At 37.3% G+C, this 17,325-nt stretch overlaps 1 protein-coding gene across 9 annotated transcripts in view; it reads left to right on the plus strand.

The window, feature by feature from the left end:
* The window catches only part of Robo1 (roundabout guidance receptor 1), a 1,008,387-nt gene that overhangs the window by 534,781 nt on the left and 456,281 nt on the right, over nt 1–17,325 (plus strand). For 6 of the 9 annotated variants that reach the window (XM_075953430.1, XM_075953344.1, XM_075953840.1 and 3 more), the window contains exon 3: nt 9,191–9,274. The exons of the other annotated variants lie outside the window; for them this stretch is intronic. In XM_075953430.1, the coding sequence (XP_075809545.1) occupies nt 9,191–9,274 (84 nt within the window). The remainder of the gene's footprint in view (nt 1–9,190; nt 9,275–17,325) is intronic. 9 annotated transcript variants of the gene reach the window in all.

The raw sequence follows: 17,325 nt of genomic DNA on the forward strand, positions 1-17,325 counted from the left end.
TGTAGCATCCATTGCAAGTGGGATTGTTAACATAGTTTTGGAAATGTTAATAGGTTGACGTAGTCTATGATGACATATAATCCAAAATCAAAGAATAGGACATTGGGGTTTTTATTCAGTCTCAGATATGTTCATCTTCCTTCAAACTCAGACTTCTACCACTGTAAAAGGTGAACAATCCCATTTGTTCCTGACTTACTAGCACCATTTTTTTTTTTGTATAGAAGGAACATTTTATGCATTTAGACATTACTATTGTGCCATTCTTGCTTCTTAACTGCATTTGAGCGTACTTTGAGGGCAGCTGGGACACCACCTGTTAACTCGGTTCAAGCACTATTTTAATTAGCCCATGGTGAAGTCACCTTATGCTTGGCTGGAAGGGAGTGGAATGGTAGCAGATGCTAAGCTCGATAAAGAAAAGCCTTTGAGTACCAGGGCAAAGTGGGTGGGGAGAATAACAGAAAAAAAAAAAAGGCCAACATACGGAGCCGGCCAGAGATGCTAAGTAAAATGAACTGGAAATTAACTCTCACAGATAAAGTTCAAGACAGTAAATCTCTGAAGATTAAATTCCACCCAGCAAGGTACCTGTCACATCACATGCGACTGAGGATTGGGAATAAGTGCAGGTCTCAACCGGACAATTGGCTCAGTTTCTAATTATACAAGGGGGCTAGTCATCACTCACTGTGAAAACCCCTGTGACATTCTTACACCATTCAGATATCAAAGAAAAAAAAAGCATGTTGTCATGTTAGAGAATAATTTTCCCAGTTACTTTAGGAGCTCGCCTCTGTCGTGTTTCTGTGAGAAGAGATCTGGCAACGAATGGTTTTGAAATCATAAGCATTTCTCTATCAATCGAGGAATTTCCATGCTGAAAGCTCTCTGTCCTCTTTGGTTGAATTAAATTGCATTCAATGAGTTAAAAGTTTCTTCCCTGCGTTTGATATTCTGTCACTGTCATCTCCTGAATGCCTCTGCCTCCCTAACATCTCACGCAATGCTTTGTGCTAGCAGGATTGTTACACTTGCATCTCTTATTGATGTTGTACCTAAACATGTGCTAGATGTCTGCTCCTTCCTATTACGTTGTAACTTGATGGGCCTCTAAATCATGGAAACAAAGTGACAGTTTAGAATGTTTGTGTACTCTAACATGTTTTTTGTTTTCAGAGTTACAGTATTCTTTGAATATTCAAATCTGGGATGTATCACCAAAAAAAAAAAAAGAGTAATAATTTCAATTGCTATCATATCACTTGGTTTCAAGAGAAGCCACCAGAAAAAAATGCACGCAGTCAAACTAGAGTATGTCTGTATTTTATCTACACCTACAATGGATACTACCCAATTAAAAAATTTAAAAATTTTAGAAGAAAAACATAATTTACTCATCTGACCTGAAAATTCTGTCATGATTCATTGATGTAAGAGCCTCTTTCAGTTTGAGTACATGGCTGCTCATTGCATCTTCTTTGATACACACTGTGTTAATCATACTCCCATGTAACAAACAACTATGAAAATACAAATAAAATATGCACTGTAAGTAAGATAACTATTCCTTAAACTACACATACAATTTGGGGGAAAATATTGTACACTTTCAGAAACAGTAACTTCCTGTATGCAGTTATAAATTAGACTCACAGTGGTTGCAGCACTTTAGGTGGGTGAATTAAAAAAAAAAGTTAGCTCTAATTTGAAATCCTGACTACAGCAAGTGTCCCCCAGTGTTTCCTGCAATCATACAATAACATAGTATCCGTGCCCACTTGTTCTCAAGCCTAGCACTAGGGGTAAGCATGGGAAATGCTTCATGTCTTTTTTTTTTTCGATACAGAATTCTCTGTAGCTTTGGGGCCTGTCCTGGAACTAGCTCTTGCAGAACCAGGCTGACCTTGAATTCACAGAGATCCACCTGCCTCTGCTTCCCGAGTTCTGGGATTAAAAGTAAGCGCCACCACTGCTTGGCATGGTTCATGTCTTAACAGCCTTTAAAATCAAAAATATTTCTGGCAATAAAGAAATATTTTTTTAAATAATGTTTGCAAAGAATCTAGATATATATATTTTAACTTCAGTAGTTTAATTCCCAAACCAAGCTATCTAAATACACTGTGTGAAATCCCTATTATAAGAGAAATTTTGTCTATTTCTTGCTTACAGTCACTTGAATGCCTCATTAAATATTTTACTATGTGTATAAAGATGATGAAGAGAGCCTGGTGGTGTGCTCACAGGAGCTAAGGAATAGATTTATGAAACTATCTGACCTTATTGTTCTGTATTGGGACAAAAGCAACTAACCTGGTGTCTCATTGCTTATATGGTATTGAAATTCCATCTAGTACCTAGCAAGCGAGTACAGAGGCCATGAGACACTGCTTAAAAAGTAGTGACTGGAGTGTGAAATCAAATTTCCAATCTGCACTTTACCAGTTGCATAAGATCAAGGACCCTCTTTGCTCTTAGTCTGTGTCTTACATATAAGAACATGGTGACAATTGGCACTTCCGTGTTCATAAAAAGACTCTAAATATACATAGGGATATAAATGGACATTGATATGCTAAGTAAATGAGATATGAATATTTTTATGACAGTCAGTGCAGTTTTTACCTTCTTTGCTTTATTTGGATTTATTTGGTAACCTCATCACATAAACAAGAATATGTCAAAAAATCTGTCATTAAGATTATTTTACTTTTGACAAATAGCAAACACTTCTGGATTTTTCTCTTCTTATCAGGATAAGATGTTTTTAAATTTTGGAAGCCATATTCAGTAAATAAAATTTGCATTTGAATATATACCTTATAATAAAACAAACATTGTGGTTCATTTTACTAAACCAAGTTTCTGTTAATTATTGCCCACAACAACTCTTACAACCATAGTTCTTCTCAATTTAGAGCAAAGGAAATTCTTTGACTTTCCAATTATAGCAAACATAAGGGTGATTGTAGACTTTGACAGGGACCATGTTGCTGCTTTGAAAAAATAGTTTATGAAAATGTGGTAGGGGGCGCGAAGATAGCTCGGTGGGTGAAAGTCCCCGTTGCGCAAACATAAAGAACACAGGTATGAAACCCAGCACCGACACAAAAAGCTCGGCATTGCTGTATGTGACAGTAACCCCAGCAGCTGGGGTAGGGATAGCAGAATTCCTTGAGCTCACTGGCAGCAAGACTAGCAATTTAGCACATTTCTATGAGAGACTGTCTGAGGGGACAAGGAGGGAAGTGATAAAGCATCATTCTCACATCCTCTCTGGCCGCCACATGTAGGGGTGTTCACCTGCACACAGATCTGCACATACATGCATACACAGCACGAGAGACAGAGAAACATGTATGAGCACATTGTTAATGACATGTATCACTAAAACATGATAGTGATTTTCGGTTGCATTGTGCATTACTAAAGTTATTTTATTCTCTGAATTTTTGAAGTGGATACTACAAAAAAGCCAATGTTCATTTTCCCTCTAAATCACTATAACAATTCTCATATAGCTCCCTTTCATTCCAGTTCAAAAGAATAGAGAGAATAATAATGCATACTCAATAATCATTTTGACTATACATGACAAAGGCAGAAGGTAAAATTTAATTTTGATTTGATCCTGTAGGATTCTGATGCTGATCAAATCTTCATAATTTTGTACTTAATTTTGTAATTCATTGCCTAGGTTTCTAATTAAATGCTCCCAGTACTTCATTTAGAGGACCCATTCCCTGCATTCCTCTTGATTAGTAGGAAAGAATCAATGAGAATTGATCCAATTTGTAGAACACAATCCTCATATTGATAGTAGTTTGTATTCATTTGCCTTCCCCTAATCTTTTATTAATGGTCATCTTCCAAATGTCAATTAATGCCAAAGTGTGGTGCAGCGATAGTTCAAATCTATAAAGAAGCCAGGTGGACACTATACAGTAGACCAAAGGGAAGACTTCTGTCTCTAATGTAAATTCCAGGAGCTGGAACAGACTGGATGGGTACGGCAGTAGAAGGACTTGGTCAGTGTGAATATCCTAAATTATCATGAATTGCAGCATCAACTGAAATTGTCGATATAGCAAATGAAAACACCAAGTTTATTTATTCATTTTATTGCTTGGTTTTGTTTTCTTGAGACAGGTTTTCTCTGTGTAGCTCTGCCTCTCTTAGAACCCAATCAATAGACCAGGCTGGCCCCAAACTCAGAAATACTCCTGCCTCTGCCTCCCAAGTGCTGGGCTTCTCACTATGTAGTCCTAGCTGTCCTAGAACTTCCCGTGTAGACCAGGCTGGCCTTGAATTCAGAGAGATGTGCTAGCCTCTGCCTCCCAAGCAAGTGCTGGAGGTCAACACATGAACTACCAAACCCACCTTGGAAACTCCGAATTGACGATCAGAGTTTTTTTTTCTCCTGAACTTCTATGTTTCCGCACTGCGACACTGCTTGCCAAGGTGTGGGAACCACTTAGAGAAGTATGAATGCTAAGCCAGGACACACATGAGCTTCCATCCTATGAACACAGCCATCTTCATGTGAGAGGGGAAGAGCGGCTTCAGTGCAGTATTTCCAGTGTGTCCCAAACTTGCTGAGACCACATCATCGCCCCACATTTTTACTTTTGATATTTCCAGAGTCGATTAATTGCTGACATGGCCATATTCTTTCTTGAGCTCCTTCTCACGCAGTATTTTTCTCCAACGTTCCATGTGTCTCACTATTTAATTATTTATTCTACCTACAAAGTCTAATAACAATAGATAATGTTCTCTGTTCCTTTTATATTGGGCCTTAATTTGGTTGCATGCAAGTCATACATGGCTTGTGGAAAAATAAACTATGCTGTACCACACAATTTCTTTCCATTCTTGAATACCTGCTACAGTGATGCTCAGTGGATTACTGAGTTACAGCGGCGGCTGTGTGATGTAGCCATTACCAAAGTCTGTTTTCACCTTAGAGTTAGCAAGTGGTTTCTGAGGGGGTACTTTGATACTGGGGAGTCTACGGTTCTGTAACCTCAGTCCACACATAAGATTTAGTGCTACTTGTTACTGATTAAATGATACAAAATTCCAGCTAGACATTAAGTGTAGAGTCAAAAGCTCTGTTCTGTAATACAATGAAGAAGTAACAACAAGGTACATATTCTTGATAATCACAGAGGGCAGACTGGATGTGTTTTCAGCACTGATACATTCATTTGCTCCATCAAGGGATTCTAAAATGTAGACATAATAAATGGCATATATAAATATATAATTTTCCATCAGACAAAACGTTGAATGAATTTTATTTAAATAAAAGTTTATAGAAGATAATGACTTCTAGTGCTTATTCCATTTGTAGTTTTTATTCTTATTAAATATGGGAAAGACATAAGATGGGTCATGCTTATATATCTTATATGAGATAAATAGTATATATTGCAAAGCTATTGTATATAAAATATTGTATATTATTTTTTCAAGTATGATAAAAAAGCCCCTATCCAGAAGATAAAATTAAGTAATTCATTTTTAAACATACTAAGGCTAATTTTTATTAAGTCTATGGTTGTTTTTATCATCATAGACAGCAGCATTTACTGAAGTGTAAAATAATGAAAATGTTGTGCACATGTATGTAGAATAGATAACACTATAGGGGATGCTCGGAAAAGATTACATTGAAGTGGTAGCTGGTGAGTGAGTGTCGTGTTTACCGTGTAAAAGTGTGAAATTTGTTGGTGTCGACAAGAAGTGGACTTGGCCATCAGCTATGACTAGGCTGTAGGTGGAGCATGAACTTGAGTGATATGGAAGTTCATCAACCTACGAAAAAAAAACAGAGCCTTCAGGTTGGATGATGCCATCCATAGAGAAAGCAGGTTGAAAAGTTTCAAGTCCAGAGAACTAGAAACCATAAGCCTTTAAGAATTTGGATAGTAATACGACAGTCATTCAGATGAGTACTATAGTGGTATATCCCCACAGGTTCGAAATGAAGTTGAGGGACAGAGAATGTAAAAAAAAAAAAAAAAAAAAGTAGATTTGTTCTTAACAAACAAATGAAAAACAGGATTTCAGAACATTGAGACTGGTTGCTTTGGAAGACAGTGAACACCAAATAGACACTAACTTCCCAGAAGGTGTGTCTCTGACAGGAATTTTTTTCCAGCCTTAGATATATATAAGCTTATGAATCAGATGTCCTTTTTATATTTCATAAAATACCTTATATCTAATATTGGCTTGCCAGGGAAATAGAGGATGCAAAAAATCTAAGTTCATACATGATAATAAGTGAGAAAATGCATTTTGTGTGTGTGTGTTTTCCACTTGTTTCTTACTTAGAGTCAGTTACTTAAGTAAAATTTGCCTTCGTTAATTAATCTGTTGCCTTCAATTCAATCCTGTGTAACAATAAAAAATAAAGTGCTTGACTCAGCAAGTTTACATTTTCATCCGAGCAACACACCCATGAGAGCAAAGTTTCCAGTTTCAGTACCTTTGTAGATGACATGGAGGGTTAAATCAACAAGCAGAAGCTTCAGCCCCTTGAATTCAGGCATGGAGGGCTGCAAATTCAGAGACTGCAAAGAAGCCCTCCTTCAAATATGCTAAAATAAAATAACCTCTCACCTCCTTATCTTCTAGCTCAGTAATCAATACTACTTAACAATAACAACAACAACAACACACACGCACACATACAAAATAAGTATCTTTCTTTTAGACTCAACATTCAGCCTCCTGCTCATACAGAGAGAAGCAACGGGGCACTTTCTATTATCGTTATCTTTTGACAAGAAGGAGGAGAAGGAAGAAAAATTAGTGAAGTTAGTGAAAATGTCACCTTCTGTTTCTTTTAGGCCCAGCATGACTTTAATTAAAGACAGTATTAGATAGACAGGGTGGACTTTGCAGATATGGTAAAATTGATTGATTAAAGCAAAGTCTAATCTTCCCTAAGCCTACAAAGAGAGCCTGGCATGGTGGGTAGACACAAGGAGGAAGTTTACAGAGCACTAAGGATGAGTTAAGAGTTAAGCCAAGTCTTTTTTTTTTCTTTAAGTAGATTTAGGCAACTCATTTCAATGATAATGAACTCACTTCCGTTATTTCCATGGATTTTAGGAAAACACCCACATTTCCAGGAAGGTTTCAGTAACAAAAATGTACAAACCTTATGCCACAGTTTTATGATACTGCATAAACAAGCCGATTTAATTGAGTCATAGATTTGGAAGAATGCTACCATGTTTTAAACACAGTGGTTAGAAAGAGTGCAGCCGCAATCAATAAACTACACCTTCGTAATTAGGGGGAGAGTTTGCCTTGACTGTCTGTGCCTTTTACTAACGCTAATTAATTCATAAAACTAAAGTGACCCAGCACACACTGTGGTTTTTTTAACAATATTTATGAAGCAGGAATGTACCCCCCCTTAAAGGCCTTTTAATACACGTGAACAACAAATTTCTTTTTACTTCTCCGTGTCAGCCTCTTATTTGTTTAACCCCTTAAGTGAGGTTACATGCTTTGTGGTCCAGCACTGTAGTAACTAATACTGCCCTAAATTACACAATGAGATCACTTCCAAGTCTCTCTAATGGACACAGCTCTAACCTAAACAGTTCATGCATGCAGCAAGTTAACAAGTTGTGTGGCTAAAGAGCACACGTGTTCACTGTCTGACCATTTCCAAAGTCACTTTTGAGGATAAACACAACAAAGTTGTCCCTAGAGTCAAGGATAAATAAAGCAAAAAGAGCCTGCCCCCCTGTTGTCTGCCCAGATCCAAAACCGCCTCTTCCCACATTAACCACAACAGTCTCATCCTTTGACATTTGTGGTAGGAAATACAGAGAACCAGCAAATGAGAGTGAATAGCAGGTATCTGGCCAAAAGCTGGCAGTCTTGTGACAGACTTCGTATTTCTTTTTAAAAACTTCTAAGTCATTCCTGAATGGTTTTGTCTGAGACAAAATTTGCTGTCCTAACTGAAAACAGCAGAAACACAGAAATAATGATGGTCGTGACGTTTTTAGAGGGACACTACCTGTGTGTGCTTACCACCTCGTTTCTAAGTGACTCATTTTCTTTCTAAGCAAGCAAGGGCTCTTCCCCAAGCAACACCGAAGAAAACTCTGCAGACGCTGTTTATGGGGATAAAAGCCCATAAGAACACTGCAACGTGAACGACCTTTGACTCCACATTATTTGATTTAGGAGCTATACTTGTGGTCTTTGTTGTTTCCGTGTCTAGCTGTCAGCAGCGGAGCAGTAGGCGATGGTCGAAATGATCTAGCACAAAGCTTTGGCACATGCAACAGCATCACTAGACTGCCGTCACTCACGGATCAGCCTCATCTCAAAAACTCTGCACAGGAAAATGAATGCCCAATTTCAAAAACACCAAAAAGCATTTGGTCCTTGAGAAAACTAAAGTATATAAGGATGAAAACACTTTTATGGATAGTTGCAGTATATACTATCAAACAATCTGGAATGCCTTTAAGTATTCAAAGAAAAAATATTCCAAGTTAGGTGCTGTTTTACCCAGACAGTCATTTAATTTTTCTCAGTCCTATTTCAGCAGACATTGTTGCCTTCCAAAGGCATTGGATGTGCACTGCTTCCTTTACTGTTTTATAAGGTGGGAGGAAGTGGAGCATTTTTATAATATCACTCTCCTTCTGCCTCCACAAGACCCTTCCCCACTCCCTCCTGCTCTCATCTGAAGTACAGTCCCTGGAGTCTGTAATTGCCAGGAGATGAAGCGATGATGGGGAGAGATCACAGTCAATAGCTTTGATTAACAATAAGGTAGAAAATTAGCAATGCTAGCATTCAGCCACCCTGCCCTCTCCCTCCTCCATATGCTCCCTCAGTCATGCTGGCGGCCTCGCGGAGGGCAGTCGGAGCCCCTCACTAGCTTTGAAGTGCAGCAAAGGTGCAGGCAGAGCAGAGAATTAGGGAAATTAAGGGGAAGAAGGGGAAAGTCTAAGCATGGTGCCGAGACCTGCCCAGAGCTCAGTGTGTGGTAGGAAGGGCAAGGAAGACGTGTGCTGTGTGTTGTCCTTGTGTGTTTTCCTGTCACATGTGGATTTACTTGTGTCTGGACATGCTGCGATCGAAATGGTATCTACTGTTACTTCTGTGACTCCAGCAGTAGCTGTGGTGTTGTTTCCGACAGACCCCGAGGACCTAGAGAGGGGCGACGGCAACGGAACACCAGCCCCCACCTCTGACAATGATGACAATTCGCTGGGCTATACAGGTAGAGTCTCTCTTTCCCAAATACTAACTTCCTCCTGAAATGCTTCCACCTCCATCCGTCATCAGCCACCTGTGCAAAATTTCTAACCATCCCTGCTTCCTGCTCACAGTCCCAAGCCCTTTCTCATCCTCCTTCCCCAGACTTCATTCTGTCCTTGCAAAGTCCGACTGCAAATGTGAATACAATGGAGAGCAGAGCTGTGCACGAAGCCTGAACTTAGAGTGCCTGTCTGTTTTTAATAGCAAGTTTGCTGTTCAGGAAACGTGGATGCCGTCACCTACTTCAAAGGGTGCATCTTTTAGAGATTTAATATTTTCTCGAATTAGTTTCAGCAAAAGAAAAGAACCCACAAGTGGTTACGTTTCAAAATTAGCCGGACTTTTAAGCAGACTCTTAAATGTGGCACAATTCATAATGACAAACTCACATCTCTGGGTTTTGTTTGCATGAGCCATGCTTATCTTGACAAGCAATCACTCTGAAGCAGATACATGTATACATCAGCATAAAAGTACAGATTAAGTTAATGTGTTGGGAGTAATTTACATAGAAAATCTAAGAATGATCAGTGCTAAAATACAAGAATCTTCCTGGCATAATTTCTAAGTAGAGTTAGAAGCCTAATTGTGTAAATGACACAATTACAATCCCTTACTCTGAGATAATTTGACTGAAACTTTAGACAAGGATAAAGAATAAAAGACACCACTTAAAGCTTATTGAATAAGATAGTAATATAATAGAAGTCTGGCACGGTAGAGGCTTTATTATGCCCCTTCCGCGGTGCATGTAGACAGTGTTCTTTGCAGGCACTGCCGAACTGTGTGCTGGGGTAGGTTGTAGAGAGGAGGAGTATAGTGGAGGTAAGAGATAAGAGAGAGTTCTGTCTTCATAATTTTGCCCATGATTGTGCTAAGCAGACTGAGCTAAGAGACATTCACCTTGTTATGAAACATTAAGCTGGCAATTTATTTTAGAAGTGTCTTCTGTGTCTTCATAGACATATTATTTATCACCTTTTATCCCAATTTTTGGTTTTAAACATTTGGAATAAACACCAAAATTAACACCTTTTTTGACAGTTTAACATGCTTGTATGTTTCTATTCCTAAGGTTTCCTCATTCCCCTTTTCTTTCTAAGCAGAAGGAGCAGACGGCTAACTGACCAAAGTTTATGGTGATGGCAAGTTTGTGCTTCTTTTCCAGAAATGTGGCAATAGAAAGAGCTATAGATTACAACCTTAATAGAACACTCAGATCAGGGTAGTTTGTGTTTGTGGAAAGAGGAATCAAAGGTAGCATTCCTTTTGGGGTTCTCTCATCAGCATAATTCTTCTTCCTTATTCTTACTCTCTCTGGATAAACTGCTTTGTTTAGGTGCACTAATGGGATTTGCTCTTTGTCTTTTATAGATTTCCTCAATGTTATATATAAACCATGTTACAGCATTGAATTAAAAGTACTTAAATAACAATGCACTTAATGACAAATGTTGCATTTAAATATCTTTATTTCCATGGATTTTCCCCCTTGAGGGACTATCACATATAAATTAATGTGGAGTAATAAACTTATAGAGTTATGATTATTTTCTACAAGGGAACTAATAAAGCAATAAAATTATTGTAAAGTGAGAAAAAGTTAATCAACTGAATGATCTTTTTCTTGGGACTATTAACTGGATCCTTCACCTATGAAGAAAACCTACTCATATACGATGTTATTGGAAATTCTTGATAATTCAGAAAATCCTTTATGCTCTATGAATTAAACAAGCACCTTTTATTTGTGCTCTTTTATTTGAATGTTGATTCATTGTTTTGTTTACTCAATTAAAACTGATACTGAAATTGATAAGGAAAACAAAATAAAAAGAATGTTTTAGACATTTGATGTGCATAGTAAGAAAGATCTCAATAGACTTTATTCAAGGCATTGCTTGAAATTAGCTACAGACTTCCTTTATTTTTGTGTGTAGATATGCATGCTTATGTACGTGTGAGAGAGAGATTCCTTTGACCTCAGATTAGAGTTGCTAAAATCTTCATATATTACAAAAAAGTGTGATGTCCTATTTAGTCGGGAAGAAACTGGTGTATTTAATGTAAATTACCTGTAGTTTTGAACATCCAGAGTTCAGTAATCCTGGATGCAATCAGTAGGAACGAGTCAATGAACAAAACATACCTATTAAGAAAAGCAGAAAATGAGTCATTAGTTGGAATTAGTTTTAAAGCAAACTTCCTTTAAAGTTAACCAGAAAAACAACCAGGAATTGTGTGTCAGCATTACAGTTTGCACACAGCTTCCAAATGGCAGTGACAACGTCAGGTGTTTAACGTGTGTTGGCTCATTTAATTCAGGAGGCATGTGAGGATCCCCCAATATACTGTAGGTGTATATTAGGTGCAATATATACAAATTTGAATGATACTTTTAGGGGACACAAAACAATCCCTTAAGATAGTCATGTTTATCAAATTCAAATCCACACCCACTCCCTTTTACCTAGTTAGTTTTGGGGGTTTTTTAGGAGTATAATATTCACTGCGCCCAGTTTGTCACTCTGACACTTGCACGGACATTCAAATCACTGGGGACCATCGCTGTCAGAATGACCTGTCTTAGACTCTGTGGATCTCATGTCACACACAAGAATTTATGTTTTCATTAACAACCTAGTTAACAAATGTTAATCTCCTTGACTAGTTGCCTTTTATATCACATACTATGCTTATCTGAATCGTTGAAGGGTTTACTCGAGAGAATTGGTGAGGGTAGAAATGTGGAGTTTAGGGGTAGGAATATATTGATTGTGCTTCCCCTTATCTGTAGCTAGTGATATAAGGTCATGTAATGTTTTCAAATATTTCAGCTTCACTCCTAGCGATCAATAAATGCAAACCAATTTCTAAGGTGGCATCGTGGTGGGTTATTAAAGTGGACTTGTGCATTATTTATAGTGAAATAGCCCATTTCCTGTTTAACTAAGCATGGCATAAATATTAGGGGTTATTTAACAGTTCACAGCATATAGCCTTTGTCACAATAATAAGGTAGCTAGGGTTTCAAATTAGCACTTTATGGGATCAGACACGAACCTAAAAAAATTGAATATGTAATCATCAATGGCTTTTTTGGATTTCCTCAGAAGAGGACATTGTTATCAGGTTACACAAAATCTGAACATTGTTAAAAATAAAAAAAAATGTAATATATGTTAGAAAATTTAAATTTCTGAAGTACACATATACATCATATGAATTTTACATCATCATTTGTGAAAATTTCAGTCAGAAATAAATTAAAGTTTATCCAAAAGTAAAAATTAAAAATTAAGTGTGAGTTAGTAATAACATTACTAATGCAGATAAAAAGCAGTAATTAGAAAAAATTCAAATTTTAACACATTTTACATAAGAAAAGTCTATAAATTTGATGTATGTAGTGTAAAAAGTACATGCTTTGTCTCTATCTCAGCATAATATCCCCATCATTGCAGATAAGGGGATTCTGCTGCTTGTATAATAGCATATTGGGAAAAAATAAATGTAAAGTTGTACATCAAAAAAAAATCAGGAATATGTCAATGTCAGACTAAAATCTAACCAAGAATTGCCAGGGATGCCCATGTAATTTCAAATGACACCCAAATATTCTACCCCATCATACCCAAACCACATCCATGTAAACTTTGTTTATAGTTTCTTAAAGAGGAAAACAAAATATATGTTATCTTATTTAGAAAACAATATCTATATCAAATTATATGTTTGCCTAAAATAACACAAACCCAAACCGTACTATTACATGATGGTGGTATTGATTCTTGGGTCTCCCTATACTTGTGTGTGTGTGTGTGTGTGTGTGTGTGTGTGTATCTGGATGTGTATATCTGGGTGTGTCTGTGTATGTGAATCTGTGTGTCTATGTCTGTGTGTATGCCTGTGTACATTTATGTATGTGTGCTTGAGTGTGTTGCATGTGTATGTGTCTGTGGGGGAGGCGAGGTGTGTGAGTGTGTGTGTGTGTGTGTGTATCTGAGTGTGTATATCTGGGTGTGTCTGTGTATGTGAATCTGTGTGTCTATGTCTGTGTGTATGCCTGTGTACATTTATGTATGTGTGCTTGAGTGTGTTGCATGTGTATGTGTCTGTGGGGGAGGCGAGGTCTGTGTGTGTGTGTGTGTGTGTGTGTGTGTGTGTGTGTGTGTGTATCTGAGTGTGTATATCTGGGTGTGTCTGTGTATGTGAATCTGTGTGTCTATGTCTGTGTGTATGCCTGTGTACATTTATGTATGTGTGCTTGAGTGTGTTGCATGTGTATGTGTCTGTGGGGGAGGCGAGGTCTGTATGTGTGTGTGTGTGTGTGTGTGTGTGTGTGTGTGTGTGTGGTTTATAGGGATTGTAAGTACACATGGCCCACAGTGGGCATATAAATGGTAGAGAACAAAATCTGATGTATGTGTTTGCCTTGCTCAAGACAGAGTTTTTGTTTGATATTCTGTATGCCAACATAGCTGATTTATGAACTTGCAGGTCTTGCTTTGTCTACATTTCCTCGCTCGCAATGGATATGCCAGGTTGCAGACACATGCTACCATCATGCATTCTTAATTTACTGATTTCATAGATAAACTCAAATAAAATGTGAATTTTTATTTATGCACTGATATAAATTACAATTGTTTTCTGTCATCAGAGGAGTTTTAGGAGCTCTTTAGAGGTAGTAACTTCTCACTCCTGTTAATCCCACCTCACAGGAAGATGGGATTGCTCATACAAATAATGTGGGAGGTCCACTTCCATCCTTTAGGCGTAAACCAATCCAAAATAAATACATATAAACTTCCCTGGAGTATTTTAGCTCCATTTTAGGATTTAGTTAAAAATGAAACAGCTCAGCCATGCGACAGTGGACATGCAGTACCCACATTGGATAGCTCTCAACCCTCCTATAGCTCCACTTCCAGAGGAACCCACACCCTATTCTGATCTCCACTGACTTCTGCATGCATGTGCTTCACATGCAGACAAGCATCCATACAGACAGACGCACCAAATGAAATAAATATTGAAAAAGAAAAGGTAGTAAAGGCTTGATTTGGAAAGTTTCATGCATTGTCTCAAAAAAGTAGCTTTATTTGAACTTCTGAATGTTGCTATTTTAAAAATTGTACTCAAGTGCTACAACATTTCCATATAAGTTGATAAGTAACATCTTTAAAAGGGTAAAACATGTATGTACTCTTTAAGTAAGCATATCCAAACATGCAATGCTGTACATAAGTAATTGAGATTAAAAATATGAATTGCCAGTATTGGTGGGTGAAATCTCATAAGGCCCCTCTCTGAGATGATGAGTTATAGTCAATTAATGACTGCTGAGAGAAAGACAGAAAGACATATTTGGCTCAGGAATAAAGACCTCTGATTAGTGATCCCATCCCAAGCAGTTAACAGAACACATGTACATAATAGTCACATTGAATGAACTCAGCATCTTGTGTTTATAAAGTTTGTGAGTGAGGGAATGAGTGTGTGTGTGTGTGTGTGTGTGTGTGTGTGTGTGTGTGTGTGTGTGTAACAACAATAATTAAAAAGATGAATTAGGGCAGGGGGAATATGAGAGGAGTTGGAGGAAGGAGAGGGCGGGAGTACTATGTAAATACATCATTCATATGTGAAATGACATATAAAAAAGATTTATAGCAGGCCAAGATGGTTCATGTTTTTATTCCCAGTACTTGGGAGGCAGAGGCAGGTGGATCTCTGAGTTTGAGATCAGCTTGATATACAGAGTAAGTTTCAGAACAGCAGGTTTGCACAGAAAACCCTGTCTTAAAAAACTAAAAAAACAAACAAAATTTCGAAGGAAATAAATAACTTTTTAATTGTAACATCTACAGCAAAGTGGTCCATCTAAAAATTGGGTGGGAATGTCATTTATTTATTCATTCATTAATATTGTAGCAGAACTGTCTTGTGCCTGTAGAATGTAGCCTTGGTAATGAGTCCTCACTTGCCTAAGAAGACAAGCCAGGCTCAGAGCTGTGTAGTCTCAGCACTAGATAGAGTGTTCTTCACATTCCTCTCCTTATTTTACGTTAGTTTTCTGATTTATGGGAAGAAACACCCACAAATTATCTTTCACAGTTAGTGAAAACAGCCCAATTTCCGCTATATCTAAAAATAATGAGTACATGCAAGAAGCCTGTAGGTATCCAGTACACAAGTGAGGCATTTAACTTTACATCGCTGCAAAGAAATCCTGTTAAGTATATCATTTTCATTAATTCCTTCAGAATTTCATACAATGTACTTTGATCATATTTAGCATCAAATTGGTACCCCAACTTCCTGTCTTCCACATACATCTACAAAGAAACTATTGGGTCTTGTTCAGGTTGGTAATCCTGCTGCTTGTATTGAATTGGAGTCCGCTGTACCACAGTAGGAAAACCAAAATTTCCTTCAGAAGTGACACAGCAATCCACATCTCACATAAACTCCTAATGTCAGAGGGATTGTACTATGCAGCCACTCTGTTTTCTCAGACTGTGCTATTTAGTATCTCAACATTGACTTTCATAATTGCAGCTGTAAGCAGCCATTAATCTTCTTTCAAGTCACATAGACCCTCCTAACTTCTGCACACTAGAGAATAAAAATCTAGTATGACTCTCAGAGAAGGGAGTTCTAGAAATATTATAGTCTGGCCAATAATCATGACTAGACTAAGGATGTGTGTAAAGACATCCTTCATCTGTTCTAACATGTACCATGGACTTTGGGGGAGAACAGAACTTTAATCTCAGTCTTAAGTCAACAAAATGCCCTGCAACTGTGTCCTTTGGAAGCTCAACTGGCCAGCCCATTCTCACTGAGCCTGGCCTTACTGAAAGAAATTATTCCCTCAGATAAAGTGCTGTGTGTGGTTACCTGATATAGAACAAGGTGCTTGATATGGACAATGGTCTGAATCAAGAACATTCACAGAAGATCTCTTCTAGTAAAGAAAAAAATCACTTCTGCATCCCAATGAAGAAGAATTGCATAGACTTATGTATCCAATTTGGATGGACACCATTGGCTGATGTACTTTAATAATTGCTCAACATTATTCTCATGATAGGTAGACTAAGCGATCAGCATTATTGGTGGCCATTTGATTTTGAAAGGTCATACCATATTTTTATTCTAATACATGGATTTTATTTCTGATGCTTTTGGCAGATTTCTTATATGGGAATCATACAAGATGGGGTGAAGTAAAATAATTAAATGTCATTTAAATAATATTGCTACTTATTTTCCATGAAGCCTCCTATGTAATATTAGATGATTTAGGATAATTCACATAAAAATTTATACCCTCTTAGTTTGAAATCATTTCTGAGGATCCATTTTAAATGTCCATCTCAGAATTTCTTTTGGTGTTTTTCAACTTCCTTTTTTTTTTATTATGACAAACATCTTCCCAGCTCTTTGCCCACTATCACTAAATCAATCTAGAGTATTACAATATTTCCAAGTAAAATATGTGAACAGTTAGTTATTTTTGCTTTTTTATCTAAAAGAGTTTTTTTACCCTCATATAATATATCTTGATTATTGTTCCTTTCCTTCTATTCCTTCAAGTTTCTCCCCTCTCCCTTCTTATCTAGACCCACCCCATTTCTGTCTCTCATTAGAAAAAAAATTCAGACTTCTAAGGGATAATAATAAAATAACATAATATAAAGCCGAAAATAACACATTTGAATATGACAAAACAGGCAAACAGAAGGAAAAGTCACAAGAAACAGATCTAGATCTAAAGACTCATTCATCTGCACACTCAGAATTCCGTAAAAACACTAAGCTGGAAGCCATGATATATACACAAAGAACCTGTAGAAGATATACATACATATGTATATATATACGGGTATATATATATATATACACACATATAAGAATTAGAAATAAGATTAAATTTAAAAGCCATGACACAATATTATGAGACAAGGAACCTCCGATGATACCATTGAGTTCATTTTCTGTTGACAA

The sequence above is a fragment of the Microtus pennsylvanicus genome, chromosome 1, assembly GCF_037038515.1.
Source record: "Microtus pennsylvanicus isolate mMicPen1 chromosome 1, mMicPen1.hap1, whole genome shotgun sequence".
NCBI classification, from domain to species: domain Eukaryota; kingdom Metazoa; phylum Chordata; class Mammalia; order Rodentia; family Cricetidae; genus Microtus; species Microtus pennsylvanicus.